Source organism: Rutidosis leptorrhynchoides, chromosome 6, assembly GCF_046630445.1.
Source record: "Rutidosis leptorrhynchoides isolate AG116_Rl617_1_P2 chromosome 6, CSIRO_AGI_Rlap_v1, whole genome shotgun sequence".
In the NCBI taxonomy this organism is placed as follows: Eukaryota; Viridiplantae; Streptophyta; class Magnoliopsida; order Asterales; family Asteraceae; genus Rutidosis; species Rutidosis leptorrhynchoides.
The window spans coordinates 68,992,732-69,010,973 of record NC_092338.1 but is presented as its reverse complement, the minus strand read 5'-3'; the positions used below and the strand labels follow the sequence as shown (position 1 = coordinate 69,010,973).

The window sequence follows — 18,242 nt, the reverse complement described above, 5'->3', positions numbered from 1 at the left end:
TAACATAACGGAAGGTAAACGGAAAAAGGCGGGATGTTACAGGTGTCATATTCAAACAATAATCGATCACTGTCAACTCGAAAATCAAAGGTGAAATACACTATCTCAAGTTGTGGCTTGAGCTAAACTCATCACATCTGAAAAACTGCTGTAACAATTGAAATGATTCCATCATACTTTAATGTATCCTCCTCTCAGAACAACTAAGGCTGAATTCAAACGATCATTACATAGTTGAAAGTCACTGCTTTAGCATTTATTTATACTTGTCTATGCGACTGCCAGATTATTCATGCCGAGTTCTCGAACTCTCACTATCACTCGAACGATTCAAAGTTGCAAATCTTATTTGAAGTTCTTTCATACATAACTCTAAATCCGAGGTATTTACTCATTTGATGATAATCACATTATCTTCCTTCTTACTTTAATGTTAACATTTTGAGTCCAGGAACTCATGCCCTAATAAAAGTCAATTCATTAGTTTTCACTACCTTGAAACAATTATTACACAATTATCCTCAAAAAAAAATTTAAAATCTTCAATCAATATTTCTCAAACTAATAAACTCTTAAATACAAGTACCCTGTTTTCCAAAGATTTCTTACACGAGTCTTTATTTTCAAACTATATCGGAATTTATAAAAATGATTTTTCATTTATGCGATTTATAAAATCTTATACATAAATTTAACTTTACGTACTTTGATTAGTACGTATCAAATTATATTTTCGCTTCTACAAATTTCCACTTTGATTAAATCGGAATTACTTTACAAAATTTTATGTAACCCTAGTTTTACTATGAACATCATTTTGTCACCTCCTCTAAAATTACTTTCACTAATTATATAAACACCTTTGCATTTCTATCAATTTACCTTTGTTTTATCAATTTACATTCTTTTAATCAACTCTTTTTTGTATTGTTCAAATTATTTCACATAAAATAGTACGTGTTGTACATAACTTAAGTTTTACTAATAGCTCCGTTTTGTTTATATTGACACATCAAACGTCGTAACTTTTCAAAAATTACTTTGGTTTGTTATTAAAACTTTCGTATTGCTCTCCAATGTGTTTGGCTCACCTTTATTCTCATTCACCATGCAAGAACGAGACTTACCTCTTTACGCACATCATCTCTTCCTTGCTATGCTAATCATTAAGAAGTTTCTACTTCCGGTATTTCACGGCTAAACCACAACGCTCTCGTAATCATCAATACTACGATCTTTTGAACAAAGAAGCAAAGGTTCCTTCATGGTAGAACCAATACCTTCACATTTATTCTCATCCACATTTAATCTCATAGAACCGCCATTTGTGCGAAAACAACTTTCCTACTCTGAAGGAATTACCATAAACATTTATGAAGATACCCTAAACATTTCTCCCTTTTTGGTTTGAAACTAGATGTTATTCTAGTCAAGTTTTAATCTATGATTTGACATGAAACTGAAATCATAAATCTTAAAGCTACATTCTGAAACTATTTCTAAAGACAAGTTCTCATGTATACTGAACGATGTCTTTCATTTAATCGCTCATATTATCCTGAGATCAATGAATCCTCAACTAACATCTCATTTGTCTATTAGACATCTCTTGAAAACTAAAGGTATTATGGTTACCTTTAGAAACTTGAAGCTGGTACTATCTCTAACAAACACCAGCCATGCATCAAACTACGTAACTGAAATCTCTACGTACTTCATTCTATTTATCTGCTCTACTATTATGACATGAACACTTAAGACTTTAATGATCTCAACGACACATTTAATGCTGGTATAGCATCATCTTTCCTTTTAAAGGAAAACTAGTCAAGCGACACTCTTGTTATTCCTTGGAAAATCTCCGCATTTAATGCACTCTGTAAACGATCTATTAAGGTTAAGGATCATGAGATCAAACGTGTAAACAAAAAAATACACTTATTTTTACACTCATTGGAATTCACGTAAGGGCCCCGATTGTACCCGAGAACGTGAAAAACAAACTCTATCGTTAAAGTTCGTTGGGATTCGCGTAGAAGCCCCTAACATACACGGGAACGTGAAGACTAAATGATACGAAAATACCCCCATCTCTTCTCAACTGCTGAGGCAAACGAGAGATCTACCTAAAACTTCGGGACGAAGTTTCTAATAACGGGGAGATACTATAACGACCCTCATTTTTCCATTCTATATTTGTCCTTATTAAATGCCCAACAATATAATTAAACTTAATGATTTAACTTTAATCGATAATTGTTAAGCGTTAAGAATTATAAAACATAATAATTAACTTTGTGTAATAAACAACAAGTTAATAAAAGATAAAAATAATGAGCTAATAAACTTTTGTGAACAAAATAAATAACCTTAAACCTTGTACACTTAAATAATTAAACTTGGATAATTAAGGAACCATTTAAGCTAATCTAAAGTACAAGGACTAAAGTGAAAAAGTTCCACCCTAACCCTTCTAACCCTAGCCGATTTTAGGAAGGGTAAAATTACCCTTTTGCCCTCCTAATTTTCGGCCCAAATCAAACCCCATCACCTCCTCATTAACCTAACTTGTTCCCAAAGTAATTCCTAATTAGACCCTAATTCTAGAATTCTCTAATCACTCCTATAAATAGAGACCTAGGCTAGAGCTAATCTTGTACCAAATCACATTCACAAATCTCTCTCAAAACTCTCTCTCCCTCTCTCCTATTTTCGGCCAAACCGAAAATCACCACCACCACCATCGAAAATCATCATCAATTTTCAAGGTTTTTCTAGTGATCTTCAAGTTGTTCATCGTGTTCTTCGCATTCTTCAAAGATCTTCAAGGTGTTCTTGGTTATTGGAGTGCTTTTGATCTTCATCTTCAAAATGTTCTTCATCTTTCCTTGTTAATTTTCATCAATCTTCATTAAGGTAAAACCCTAGATCCAAATCTTTTAAATTCTTGTTTCAATTCATGTTTTCATTCATGCATGATCTTAACATACATACTTGTTCATGTAAAAAAAATAAAAAATTATATACACATACATACATGTTACGGTTTAAAAAAAAAAAAAAAAAAAAGAGAGAGAGAGAGAAAAGAGTTAGATCTTAAAAACCTTAGATATTTGCTAAAGATTTGTTAGTGCTTAAAAATGGAAACAAGATATATACATACTATATATACATATACGGTTTACATATATATATAAAAAAATATTTTCTATATATATATATATACACATATATATACGGTATATATATAAAAAAATAAAATAAAAAACTATATATATTTATATACATATATACGATACATATATATATATATATATATATATATATATATATATATATATATATATATATATATATATATATTAAATAAATAAAATCCTAATTAAATCTAACCCTAATTATTAAACCCTAATTTATTACCTAAACCCTAAACATTAATTAAAACCTTAATCATTACCTAATCATTACTTTACTAAAACCTAAACGTTATTAATACTAAACCCTAATCATTTATTTAATTATTAAACCCTAACACTTAATACTACTAAAACCCTAATACTACTTATACTATATATTACTTGGCACTTAAACACTTATACTAGTAGTAACACATATGATATACTATTTATACTATAGTACTTATATTATAAAACTTTAATCACGATTACAATAGTCATTCACGATAACGTGTGATTACTTGAACGTCGACGCTGCTTAAGGCCTAGGGTGATCCTTGGTACCACTATGGGACGCTTGTGGATTTCGAATGCCAAACTTAGATTTTGGTCGAAAAAATCCTGGGCCAACCGGTAACAATTGGTCATTCTAGTGACTCGGCGGTGGCATAGATGTTTGGGTATGGTGCACAATATCAACCCGACTATAGTAATCAAACACTTAGTTATCTTCACACTTAATACGTGGTAGACTTATTAAGGGCAACTCACTAGTGTTCGACACTAACTTACTAAAAGTGGAAACTACTATAAATGGAAACTTTCTAAAAACGGAAACTTACTAGGAACGGAAACTTAGTAAAACGAACTATACTTAAAACACTTGCATACTTAAACTTAAATTTGGGCAAAACATTTAACTACTCTTAAATGTCATTAGGTTGACTTTCTGCTCACGTTCATCCAAATTTTCTATTTCGAGGAATAACTCTCTTATCTGCTTACTAAGGTGAACTCACAGCCCCACTCTTTATTGCTAGCAACTTATTTAACCTTTTGGGGTGAGACACATGCTACTTTTACTATTTACAATTTAGACACAAGTACCAACTGTTAAACTATGCTATACCCGACTATGTCCGACTAAGTCCCTACAGTGATATTTTTAATTGCTCGTTAAATGCATTCTTATTTATTGAGGGTAGGCCTATCGGGAGTAACGTCCCCGATACATTTGACCAAGTCATTGTATTACTTAATAATGAAATTAAACCGACAAGTATAGACACAACTTGTCTTTGGGGCAAACTTTGAACATTTAGTCTAAATATCACGAATTGGCATAAATTTTTGATCCCTGTGAGATCAACTTTTAAGATCTTTGTGATCTACTTTGACAACTAAAGATCTGTGTGATCTACTTTTGAAAACAAAAATCTTGTGGTCTAAAAACAACGATAACTACTTTTGTTAAACCTATGATTTCACTCAACCTTTTTGGTTGACACTTTAGCATGTTTGTCTCAGGTGCTGATTGATCACGCTTACTTATCTTCTACTTATGTGATGCTACTTGGACATAGGATCTCAAGAACTATCGCATTTATTATTCTTGCATTTAAAACATTTACATCATTGTAATTTCAATTCTTGTAACGACATCTCATCTCTTCCGCTGCATTATCAATAAAGTTTATTTTTATCATATAGAATTGTTCTCGTATTATAATATGTTGGTTTATTTGATATTAGTGACGTTTCTTCCAGACCCTATCTGGAGGTCGTCACATTTGGGTCAATAAAACCCGGAGGTTGTTCCATTAAAACCTCTCCGTGAGGTAACCATTTAAGAATGCATTATTGACATCGAGTTGGTGAAGAGGCCAATTGTTAAGTGTAGCAATAGATAACACAATGCGCACAGTTGAAGCTTTGACAACCGGGCTGAAAGTAGCTGAATAATCAAGGCCGGGAACTTGGGTGAAACCTTTCGCAACTAAACGCGCCTTTAAACGATCAACTGAGCCATCAGATTTGAACTTAGTACGGAAAACCCATTTTGACCCAACAATGTTACCATGTTTTGGTCGCGGTATAAGATCTCACGTTTGATTATTGTGTAATGCATGCATCTCATCTATCATAGCTTTAAACCAACCCGGATTTTTAGCACTGTTTTAAAACGTCGTGGTTCAGTGTGAGAGAGTAGGGCACGATGAAGCTCAGAAGAAGCAAGTTGAGCTAGATCAACAATATGTCGTGGTTTAAAAATTCCAGCTTTAGCACGTGTAACCATAGGATGACCGGTAGTGACAGTGGTTGATCCGGACCTTGTCACATCATCATCACGCGCATGGTCAGAATGTGGCAGTGGGTGACTAGAAGTAGCAGATGAGGGCACATTAGTATCACGGGTATGATCAGTTTGTGACTGACCATCATGGCTATGATCAGGCTGTGATAGTCTATCAGAATCATGACATAATGTGCATGAAGAGGCATGTGACATCGGTTCTGGTGTTGATGCAGTTGTAACAGGTTTATCAGGTGCAACAGGTTTAAATGAAGTAGGTGCTGGCACTGGTAAGTCTTCATAGGTAGAGAAAACCAAAGATGCAAGATCAACATTTGGCACATTACCCGAGTAAGGAAAAACTTGCTCATCAAATTGAGCATGTCGGGTGATATACGTACGACCACTGGTATTGTTAAGGCAGAGGTAACCGTTATATTGAGGACTATACCCCAAAAAAATGCAGGCAATGCTGCGAGGTGCTAATTTATGAGGGGAGTAGTCGAGGAGATATGGGAAAACCCTACACCCAAAGGTTCGAAAATTGTTGTAAACTGGGGTACTTGAAAACAGTAGCTCATATGGGCTCTTAGATTTCAACCCAATAGATGGCAAATGATTAATAATATATGTTGTTGTAGCAAACGCGTCTGTCCACAAAGAAGCCGGAGCATTTGCATGAAATAACATAGCAAGCCCGGTCTCAGTGATATGCCTATGCTTTCGTTCAACACGCCCATTTTGTTGAGGAGTGTATGGACAAAACGTTTGATGATGAGTGCCATTATCAATAAGAAGAGTGTGAACCCGATGATTTAAGAATTCAGTACCTCCATCACTTTGAAAAGTTTTCACCTTGCAAGAAAACTGATTTTAAACAAGCTTTAAGAAAGCAACAAAGGTGTCATAAAATTCACTCTTGGTTTTAAGAGGATAAAACCAAGTGAATCGTGAGTAGTCATCAACAAAAATGACATAAAATCGATAACCATGAGTGGCAGTAACAGGTGCTGGACCCCATAAGTCACAATGAATTAAATCTAAAACATGAGATGATCTTTTCTCATTAGTATCAAAAGTTAAACGCTTAGCTTTAGAAAGTTGGCATGAAGAACATAATCTGGGAGTCGGTAACAGAGAGGTAACTGACAATTGTCCCAATCTATTTAATAAAGAAATTACATCAAAATTGACATGTCCCAATCGACTATGCCAAAGCTCAAATGATCCGCGTAAATTGCGAGTGTGTAAATGTGAGATAAACGCCTTTTGCCCTCTCTCAATGACGTACAACTCATCATGCCGTCTACCTGTTGCTAAAACCGCCTTTGTATGCCTGTTTTGAATAAGAAACAAGTTCTTGGAGAATAAGATATCAACATGATTATCATTAGTAAGCTTGCTCACAGAGAGCAAGTTCTTGGTAATATAAGGCACCACAAGGACATCAAGTAATTTAATATCTTCAGAAAAATTTGAAAAACCTTGATGAGTAATAGACAGATTAGTACCGTCACCGATGGTTACTTTTTCATTACCTATATAAGGGGTATGAGAGTCCAAGATAGAAGATGATGGCGTCATGTGAGCTGTAGCACCAGAGTCTACACACCAAATGGGTGTGTTATTTGTGATATGACAACCTGAATGAAAAGCTTGTGATAGATTTACATCATGACCGTGATGAGCATATGATGACAACTTGGAGCAAGCAGACGCGTAATGTCCATTAATTTTGCATAGTTGACAACGAGGAGCACGACGACTACAACCTCGATCACTTGAGAAAGAATTGCAATTATTGTCGCGACTACCTCTTCCATGGTAGTTTTGTGAGAAGTGATCAGTGGATTTAAATTGATAAGACCTATCAATAAAAGCAGCCATAAAATTATGTGAATGAATTCTCACCTTCGATAGAAAATTGATTGGAGATATAAAAGAATGATGAGCACCAATTAATAATGAAAAACTGATTCTGTATGAGAGCCACAAACTTTTAGTGGGTGACGGCTCTAATAATAATTTGCTTTTTTTTTTATTTTTAATTTGCCGTCACTTTGAGCGAAGAAATCGAGAAGAAAGAGGATAGACAAGAAAAGTTGATGTCCGCCGCTGAAACAACCAATTGATTTTTATTTAACCTGATTGAATCGTAAGGTTGACGGAAAAAACGAAAATAAGAAAAGAAAAGAATTGTTGTAGCGACAGAAGAGAATTTAGAGATGATATATTTGAGAGTCGTATTTTAGATGATCCGCTGATACCATGTTATGATTGATAAACTCACCACACAATTGTGGGTGTTGATTTTCTCATTAATATATAAGGAGAATTACAAAAAGTACATTAAACATAAATTAGGAATAAATACAATGACAACTAATAAAATATTTACTTCCTAATGTAACTCTATTATCTGATTTGTTCCTAATGTAACTCAATCTATTCATATAATTTTCATCAAATATTATATAATACAAATAAAAATATTTAAAATCAAAGTTGATGAATAAAGACTGAGAAAAGTCAAAGTGGACACTTCTGGTGGGATGGAGGGAGTATAAAGAAATAGTGACGTGGCGCTGACATTAAGTTCGGTCTTTTTAAAAAAACATGTCATGGTTGGGAGTGGTCTTAGTTAAAAAGTGGAATCTGTCTGTGAGATGGCAAAGTCAATTTCTGACCCTTTTTTAACACTTGTGTAAGTTGTTTTTTGTGTGTCAAATATTTGTAGGGTGACGTAGTAAAATTTGATTGAAAATTAAGTCAAAAAAAGTAAATTAATAATAAAAACATATATTTATTAAATCAATTAAATTCATTGATGTGTATTAAATCAATTAAATTAAATTCATTGATAGGTTAGTTACAAACTCACGTCTCATTTCAAAATCGTTAGAACCATAACTAACGCCTTGGAGAGTGAATAAGGGTGCGTTTGATAAAACTGAATGATTTAGCGCTGAATGGTTCAGAATCTGAATGATTCAAAGCCTCTGAATAAAGTTTGTTCTGAATGAAAATAAGCTGTTTGATGATCATTTAGAATGAACGATACAAACTGAGTAAAATTACCTTATCAAAGTGTAACATGAATAAAATATTCAATATATTTGTTAGTTAAGTGTTCAGGATAGGATTTGAGGAGAATATTACAGAAAATTTAGGCTCTTAATGGTTAAGAGAGCGTTTCATTTCTGAATGATTCAGCACTGAATTCTGAACCATTCAGCACCATATGTCATTCAGAGGTCAGAAACAAACTCACTGAATGCTGAATGGTTCATCATTCAGCACTGAACCATTCCATTAAGAGGCAAACAAACGCACCCTAAATGACTCCCCGTTGATTATGATTATGTTACTTTCCGTCAAATATTTTGAAGTCATCTAACGCTTACATCTAAACGCATTGATATAAATGGCCTTATATTGATTGATCTCGTGCATTACAATGACTACAGGGCTAAGTCCAACAAACATAATACGTGTGCTAAAGTAATATGAATAAATAATATGTTTAACAATAATGACACTATCACAGTATCACACACTGATGCCACACACACCGATGCCACAATCATCTCAATAAAAAACTCTCAGAATAATTTCACATCAGAGTCATCTCTAACTTCAAAAATTCAAATAATTATAAATAATCAAAACTAGAAAAAAATTCGACCGCGCCTTGCTGCGGTTGTATTCAACGCGCGGTCGAATTTGAATATATGTTGTTTGGTACCTAATATATCTAATAGGTTGAGTTGTTTGTTGTATGTGTATGTATATGTATGAAATATAGCCCGAAATATTTAGTATTTTTTTAACGATGTTCGTTTCGCGCGTAGTTAGTTCTGTTGTGTTAGTTTTTTTTTCGAGTTAAACGTTGATTTCGGAAAAATTTAACTCGCACCTAGCGAGAAGATAGAGCCCGTTAAAATTTCGGGTGGAATTAGTTTCTTTTATTTTAATAAAATTATATATTTACGCTTTCTACCCCTGAAAAAGTGTAAAGTTGAGGGACCGTTGTGTAAATTGAGCCGAATTTGAGGGGCCGTTTGTCGTGTGAACGCAAACTCGAAACGACGATCCAAAGTAATTGAAATGACGAAATTCGGCACGCGTTTTAGTATGTAGGTATAAATATAATATAATAATATAATATAATATATAATATAATATAATAATTACATAAAACAATAGTTAAGTTTGTAATCAATCTAAGAAATGTCATAAACAAATTTAGAAAATGGAAGACCTCTAGTTCAAGTTCATTTGAATCTATAGGCTTATGATATAGGTTTGAGATTTGAGAATTGTACTTTGTGCATAAGCAAGAAATACTACACGGTTTTTTTTTTTTTTTTTTTTTTCTTATTAAATTCTGTTAACCATCCCGGCATAGTTTAGATGGCCACCAACACTTTCAATGAAGGTGTGGTCACGAGTTCGATTCCCTTCAAGGCACTTCAAACGCTTGGGGCGAACTTAAGAGACCAATAGCCTGAGGATGCTTTACCTGGTAGCGGTGGAGGATTGGCTTGCCGTTTATCCGGGGTTTACCCGCTGCAGGGGGCAATATGCCCGTTCCTAGTAGGGTTACTCGTAAAAAAAAAGAAAAAAAAATAATAATAATACACCGTATTCCATCTATATTACCATTCAATCCCTCCGAATCAAGAAAAGTTCACACTCACTCAAGATCCAATCTTTCCATCCCTGCAACTTAGATCCTTCAAATTATCATACAAACCCTAAGTACCCAATTCAAATTCCATATTTACAATGGCAAATGCTTGGAGAAAAGATAAACCCGTCAAAATCACCACTCCAAAAACCCTATTTCTTCTCTTCTCCACTTCCTTCATCATCCTCTGTTTCTTCTACCTCACTACCACCTCATCAAACCCTAACCCTAATTTAAAAACCCCAGTTAAGTTCACTAATTCATTAATCCAACCATTTGATTGCTACAAATCACCTCAACCCCACCCAATTATTGCAAACCAAGTTGAAGGTGTCAAATACCCATTTATCTATTCATTATCAGATTTCGGGTCATTACCCGATAAACCCCACAAGAATATTGTTCGGATCCTGAAAGGGAAGTTATTTAGACGACCTGATATTTCTGTTACAGTTCAGGACATTTTGGAGAAGATGAAGAGTGAGGGTAAAACGGGTATTTTTGTTGATGTGGGAGCTAATGTTGGAATGGCTACATTTGCAGCTGCAGTTATGGGGTTTCGGGTTTTTTCGTTTGAACCGGTTTTTGAGAATTTGCAGAGTATTTGTAATGGGATATATTTTAATAGAGTTGATAATTTGGTCAATGTTTTTGAAGCTGCTACATCTGATCATGTTGGAAATATTACATTTCACAAGGTTAGTTCGTTGCTGACATGTTACTCCGTACATAAATTGAAAATTTTGTAACTTTAGTGTAAAAAGATTGTTAATTTATGTATAAATCTTTCTGGGTATGTTTTGATTCACTATATATCAGTGATCTTCAGTGGGTTTCTTTTTAGTATTTTTAGTAATTATGGTTGTAGGTAGATCAAGTGACTAATGCTGTTTCTTAGAGCGGCAATGTGTTCTGTAAACGAGTATATGATTATTGCGGTTTTTGTCATTGTGTGTGGTCAAATAGTCACAGTTTAAGAGTAGCTGCAACCAAACTAAAACCGATTAGATGGGCTCATGGTACATATGAATCTGTCACTGATCGTTATGGTAACGGATCACATCATTTATTTCCTGGCACACTGCTAAACTCTCATATGAAATTTATTTTCGGATTAAAGTGAATATATAATTTCTGTTGTAATATTAATCATTTGGTTTTGGATTTGTTATAGTTGGTTGGACGGCTGGATAACAGTGCAGTATCAGCTACTGGTGCGAAATTGGCTTTTAAATCAAATGAAGAAGTTGAACTTCAAGTAAGATCGATTCCGCTTGATAAAGTGATTCCAGATAACGAGCGTGTGTTGCTTGTGAAAGTAGATGTTCAGGGTTGGGAATATCACGTTCTAAAAGGAGCGAAAAATTTGCTTTCTAGGAAAAAAGGTGAAGCTCCATATTTGATCTATGAAGAAGATGAAAGACTTTTGCAAGCTAGCAACACCAGTTCAAAGGAAATTAGGGATTACCTTCATGGCCTTGGTTACACTCATTGTGTGCAACAAGGTACAGATGCTCACTGTACTAAATAGACGATTGATTAGTTATCGAACAACTTTTTTTTCCCACTAAGAAGCCAAAGCAAAGACAGTCTTTTATAAATCCAATCAGGACGGGGGCAACTGGAAAATTGTGATCGCGCAGGAACATCAAAATCTTTGGGGCCTCCAAATGTATTTTTAATATATATTAGTAGCATACTTGATATGGTAAAAAGATAGCTTTCAATATTTGTTGTATGGCAAAACTATTAGCTGTCATGCTAACTGAGATAGCATATTGTATGCGATTGAAAGTAATGTTCTGATTAAAGAGGTTACATATTCTTCGTGTAAAACTTTAAATTTGTAGTATTTCTTCTAGTTACTATAAGATTCAGATACGAAAAAAGAGTGTATGTGGGTCGGCTGGTCCAATTCTTTTGATCTGAACATGTTGCGACCCGTTTAAAATTACCATCCATTTTTCCATTTACTAGTAGATCGTTGAGTTTCTCTAGTATCGGTAAAAGAATTTTTCTTGGTATGACTTTATATAGAGCAAGTTTGATGTCGTTAATGGTCGAGATTTGGAGATGAGTTGATGTAGATTTTTAAAATTTGGTTTAAAAATATTATAACATGATACTTGCACCACAAATAACATAACAAATAGAACAAAATATCTTCTTAAAGCTCAAAAGGGGCAAAATTGGTACACAACTGTTCATAATTTCATACCCTCTCAATTATGAAAGGGGCTTATCTTGTTTAAATTTATATGTTTTTCGAAAAAGAAACAAAAATTAGGAAAAAGAAGCCTCTCTAAAACCCACATTCTTTTTTTCATACCCATTATCAAAATCTTGAAGTTTTATTAACATAATTAAATGACCAATTCATTGTGTTCTACTCCTCTTTCTTCCTTCTACTCTCCAAGCAAACCAGGTATCATTCTTCACACTTTTATTCTTATTATATGTTCATATAATTATATAATAATATGTAATCTATGTGGATGTTTCTGTGTCTTGTGGGTACTAATAACTAGATGGTAATTTTTTAAGGTTAATTAGTGGTAGTCCTGTTTTTCTAAAGGTGATCTGGGTGACTAGTGAATCTTTGAAATTCAAAGATTCAAGGGTTGGAAGCTAAGGTGAGACTTCTTTATTTAGTCAAAGTATGCTCACATTTCCCTTAATTTATGCACAACTACTAACATGTTTATTCTTGTTTAGTAAGTAACAAATAGCTAGAGTTATATATTCGTCCATTGTTCCCAAAGTTGTAAGGTTTTCTCTGTTCGGGTTAACTGGGAAGTGCGTGTAATCTGACCCAATACTCTAGTGTACGCAGGCCATCAGGAATACTCCCTGACTGTTTCCAACCCTTCCCTGACCACCCCAAGATTCAAATCCGAGACCTCTTGTAAGGATGTGAGGGCCCCAACCATAGGGCTACCTTGGAATGGTTTGTCCATTATTCCCATTACCTTGGGATGGTTTGTCCATTTTTCCCAGTTACCTAAAATCGTAAGTATTTATTAAGCCATTTCAGACTAAGAATTAATATTGGTTGTGACCCTTGTATCCTTATATTTTTATCTACTTAATTAACTTCTAGGTTCAATATTGGCTGGGTGAGCAAAATGTAGTAAAATTTATGAATATTGAAAACTATGTAAGTATGATTCTTCATCGTTTATTATGAGATAAGAAACTTAAAATCTTCACTTCTATTTTGAATGCAGAGATTACAAATTTAAAACTTGCGGAATCATAAAGTGAACTTTTTCATATGACAACGTATCTATTTGCAAATAACAACTCTGAAACCTTCAAATTGTAGGACATTTACTCCAATTGTAAGGCAGAGAGCATGTTAGAGTTCCTATTAACCACTTAGTGATTGATCTTTTAGAATAATTATTAGAACTTTTAAAGGTGTCAATTTTAAGAAGTTATTTTAGAGAGAGATAACTTGATCTAGTGTAGTGTCTAACAAGAAGGGTACCTTAAATTGGTTGACACTGTGGAACCTATATTATGTTTTTCAGTTAAGCTTACTTTGAAACTTCAAGTGGATTCTCATCATGGTTGTGCTAGCACAAATAGTGACACCAACACAAATAGCCTTGTTTGTGCCAATTGTGATGGAAATGGTATGCTTTTTCATGCAACTTTTTCTTCTGTTATACTCCTTAAATGGTTGTAAAAGTCCCTCGACTATGCCCACTAGTCCCCCACTACTCAGGATATTGAAATGGTCCGACTAGTCGCCGATTAGTCTCCGATTTGGCCGATATGTTAGGTCAAAGTTGTCAAAAGTCCAATTTGATTGGCCAAAGTCGGATTTATTCAGTCAAATAAAGTCAATGTCAAAGTTGGTCAACGTCCAACTAGTCTTGACTAGGCTCCGACTTGGCCAATTAATCCCTACAAGGTCCCGACTGACTTGTCCCAACTAGCGAATTTTACAACTTTGGTTATAGCTTTATAGGAAAGAAGACATTACTATTTGTATAAAAAGTAAAACGGGAAACTTTGGGAGTTGTTGAGTTACAGTTTTGTATTAACTTTTTCAAAGATGAATATTTATCCTTCAATGCAAATCAGGTGCTATACAATGTACACAATGTGAAGGGAAAGGAGTCAACTCTAAAGATCACTTCGATGGACAATATAAAGCCGGTGGCTTGTGTTAACTCTGCAGGTAATGCTTCAAACCAGACGTATATTTGAAAAATTCCAGAGCAGAAATTACAGAATGCAGACCAACCGTCACGTACACCTCTACCTTGCTCTGGGTTCAGTCATTACTACTCTGGAAAAAGGCTTTTCTCAAATCCTCTATATTACTATACACATGACTGGATTTAATAAAATCCATTATTTTCATCAACTAATTGATCAAAAATTTTAACATCTTTAAATTGCAAATCATTTCAACAAAAACTAAAATTCTTTTTGAATATGTATCACTGTATTGCATACACATTTATGCAGAGGTGGTGGTTACAATGGAGCCGGTTTTAGGGGTGGGTTCATGAGCTCATTTGATAAATAAAAACCAAGTATCTCCTCATTTTTATCTTTTATATAGAAATTCAAAAACATGATTGTTGCTTCTTCTAAGAATTTGAATCAGCAATAATCATATATATTGAATCAGTTCTATTCTACATGAATGTTGTTGCTTTTGCTAGTTTCCAGTTGAGCAAACTGCAAGATAATTCAATGTACTATTCATTTATACTGATATATGTTAAAGTATTTATCTAAGTATTTATTTTTATTATTTTAAATAAGTTTCCTATATCGGTAATGTGAATATTACCTTTGGGTTTTGTTAATTCAGCTTCATTTAATTTTTACAAGTTAAAAAGGTACAATTTCTTGTCATCAAGTTATTTAGAGCTTTATACAAGTAAAGGAATATATACAGATAAGCATTCAGAAGGTATTCTTTACACAACCACAGATCATCAAAAGCAACGATTTTCGAGCTTCATTCATGATCATGCCAAGATCAAGCAGAGAATGTCGCCATTGAATTTGAACGATATCTCAGTTTCTTTCAGACAATGGTCCTTCTCATCTCTAGTCCAGTTCTGGTTCAAGCATAAAATACGCATTAAATCATAGTAGAAACATACTCTTTGACTTTCAAGGTCAAACATGGTGTACTACTGAGATTCAAATTCAAAAAATCATATATGTCATGTATCTAACATCTACAGGTTTCGACAACAATGGGTTTAAAGCATGTTGCAGGCATCAAAGTTGAAAAAGGTTGTGACTTTTCAAGTAGATAAAATATTAAATTTAAATCTAATTTTGGATTTACCTGAGCAACCCTGTTTAACTTCTCCCTAACATCCTGCAATAGCAGAGTAAGATCACCATCCCATTTGTAAAACTCCAGTTCTTTCCCATTCAAGATCTTTGCAGCCACCTGCATAAAATATAAAAGGAAAATAAGCTAAATGCAAGTACAATTCATGAGTGTAATATTTCTTTTTCTTTCTATATATTTGTAATTTGTAATTTGTAATTTGTAATTTGTAATCTAACCTTTCTTCCAATCATTCGACCACCTGCAGTGTGTGCGAAATATGTATTATAGAAGTGGCAGATGAATGCTTGTGGATCGTTCTTCGACAATTCTTCTATATAAAGTGAGTAATCAAGCCCGGGTGATAAAGGTTCAGGTATAATATGACCCTGTTCTTTGAACCATTCCAAGTCTTTAGCCAGATTTAGCGCCCTTTCGAGTCCTGTGTTTCTAAATTCAGCATCTGCATTTCAAAAACGGAAACATTAACATGCAAAAAAGTAGAGACAGATATTCCTGGAAGTTCAGTTTCGCCCAAAATAAAAACGTTATAAAGAAAATTGTTGAGTTGAAAACATTTGAAGATTCCATTATTTTATATTGCCAGAACAATAAACTATTTAAACTCTAGCAACAAGTTAAAAGTACCATAATATATATGGGGGAAGTGAATATGGTGCTGTTATACATATAAGCTTATATGACAAACACCACAAATTCTCATGATTTTGATGTTTTTCTTGTAAACTAAACTACATTTTAACTATTTTACAATATTTTATATGATTATATATTGATTTGAAGCAACAAAATTCGAATTAAATCATGATTTGCATGAGTATTCTAAAACACTATTAATACGCAATTGTTCATGTGGAACAACATGTCATCTATATTTGATGAAATTTGCGAAAAGCACTAACAACAAAATGTAATCTTCCGTCAATAGTGTTATTCTTGTGGCTTTTCCTCCAGATTCTTGCAAACGACGGTATGTGGGTCGTTTTTCTTTTTTCTTTCTAATTTTGTTTTTGTTTCGTGTTTATAATAAAGGTATTATTGGTACATCTGAGGCGTTCAGTTATCAATCAGATGTCCACAATCAGTTTTTTGAGAAAGTGCTGATGTGACACTGAGATCCGGTACGTCTTTTAGTTATCTGTCTTTCCGTCGTCTTAGTGGTCTAATCAAAAGATTATCAAATCGTGCAAAAAGTTTGTAAACGAACCAGGTTGGCCTTGATCAGTTGGTTGAAACGTGTTCATAACACGTAGATACTTGAGTTTCAACCTTACTAGCCTATCTATGTGAGACTAAACTATGTGATTATTTTCCTTGTTCTCCTGCAAGTCAAAGTCCTTATCCGATTTTGGTAATTTAGTAATTTATTTGTATGATTGACTGATGATTCATACAACTGTTAATATCATATCAGTATAAGGGTCTAAATCAACATGATTAACTTGCTCTGATAATTGAATAGAATTCCATATTTTAAGGTAATTTATTAATGAAAAAAAAAAAAAAAAACTCACATTCAGGGAAATCAGCCTGATCAAGAATCTTGTCAAGAGTATCATAAACCAATTTACTATCCACCAAGAACTTCAAATAACCATCAATAGTTGGCTCCCATTTAGGCCATGGTTTTCCTCGAGTTTCTTTTTCGCCTTCCTTGGATTGATCTTTGGTATGCAGTTTCATAGCAACAGACCTCATCTCATCCACAAACCCACCGGTGCATCTCTTGTTCGGCCTTTCGTCCTTTGCTGCCACCGAAGTTGCGACTGCGGTCACCACCATTTTATGTGACTAAAACACAAAACTATGCAATCTTTGGGTTGAATTTGATATGGGTATTCTGTATAACACAAAAATATTCAATCTTTGAGTAGAATTCACAAAAAGATTTGATCTTTGAGTAAAATTTGATATGGGTATTCTGTATAACACAAAAAATTCAATCTTTGAGTAGAATTCACAATAAGATTTGATCTTTAATTGAAATTTGATATTTGATATGGGTATTATTAAGTATGAAGTTAGAGGTTTGATGCAATTTAGTTACTTGTAACGAATTATGGTTAAGAAATAAGGGGTGTGGAAAACATTATTGAAGCAAACGTGTTGAGTGCAAGATTGGATTTTTTTATTTCAGACGACACAACTAGAGTCTATATAAATTAAAATTATAGAATAGGGTTAGTTGCTTTGTAAATAATTGCTTTTATAAAGGTCATGTTAAAGATAAAGATGGAGAAACTATGATAAAATAACAAAATCTCGAATTTATGATCGGTGTTTCGGATATGGCGTTATTATGATATGGATAGGTTTTTGATTAATAAATTGGGTTTTAAATGTTGCAAAAATCATATCATATATGGGGTCTTCAAGAAATTTTTATTGAATATAAAATATTGTTATATTGTGAATGGTGGGTCTTCAATACAATTTTTAATAATGGATTGATATTGATTGATCCTTTCTTTAAGTACTTTCTTAAGAGTAGATCAAGTTATACTACTATTATATTCATCACAGGTATAACATCATCACAAAAGAAAAAAAATCTTCTAACTTTCCCCGAAACTACCCATTCGCCACCACAAACCACACCCTCAACCACCATCGTCACCGACGTTTTCACTCGCAACCTACTCTAGTTGTAGTGACCCGAACTTTTCCATGTTTATATATATTAAATGAAATTGTTATTTACATGATTAAGTGTTTCTAACATGTTAAGCAATTAAACTTGTTAAGACTTGA

General features: G+C 33.6%; 3 protein-coding genes across 4 annotated transcripts; 2 read left to right on the top strand and 1 right to left on the bottom strand.

The window, feature by feature from the left end:
- Positions 1-10,170: 10,170 nt before the first annotated feature.
- Positions 10,171-11,982, top strand: LOC139855384 (uncharacterized). The gene is made up of 2 exons (XM_071844600.1): positions 10,171-10,857; positions 11,334-11,982. The coding sequence occupies exons 1-2, from the start codon at positions 10,258-10,260 to the stop codon at positions 11,688-11,690; spliced, it is 957 nt and encodes a 318-aa protein (XP_071700701.1). The 5' UTR covers positions 10,171-10,257; the 3' UTR covers positions 11,691-11,982.
- A 451-nt stretch (positions 11,983-12,433) lies between these two features.
- LOC139851794 (protein BUNDLE SHEATH DEFECTIVE 2, chloroplastic-like) lies at positions 12,434-16,124 on the top strand. Of its 2 annotated transcripts, XM_071840964.1 has the most exons (4): positions 12,434-12,584; positions 13,693-13,797; positions 14,252-14,348; positions 14,642-16,124. In XM_071840964.1, exons 1-3 carry the CDS (start codon positions 12,527-12,529, stop codon positions 14,338-14,340), a joined length of 252 nt encoding a protein of 83 aa, XP_071697065.1. In that variant the 5' UTR covers positions 12,434-12,526; the 3' UTR covers positions 14,341-14,348; positions 14,642-16,124. The 2 variants fall into 2 exon arrangements, with proteins under 2 accessions (XP_071697065.1, XP_071697064.1); XM_071840963.1 differs by lacking the exon at positions 14,642-16,124 and having other exon boundaries at positions 14,252-14,418.
- LOC139851792 (heme oxygenase 1, chloroplastic-like) lies at positions 14,980-17,638 on the bottom strand. The gene is made up of 5 exons (XM_071840962.1): positions 17,539-17,638; positions 17,006-17,331; positions 15,710-15,933; positions 15,483-15,590; positions 14,980-15,246 (listed from the first exon to the last, which is right to left on the bottom strand). The coding sequence occupies exons 2-5, from the start codon at positions 17,271-17,273 to the stop codon at positions 15,154-15,156; spliced, it is 693 nt and encodes a 230-aa protein (XP_071697063.1). The 5' UTR covers positions 17,274-17,331; positions 17,539-17,638; the 3' UTR covers positions 14,980-15,153.
- Positions 17,639-18,242: the final 604 nt, after the last annotated feature.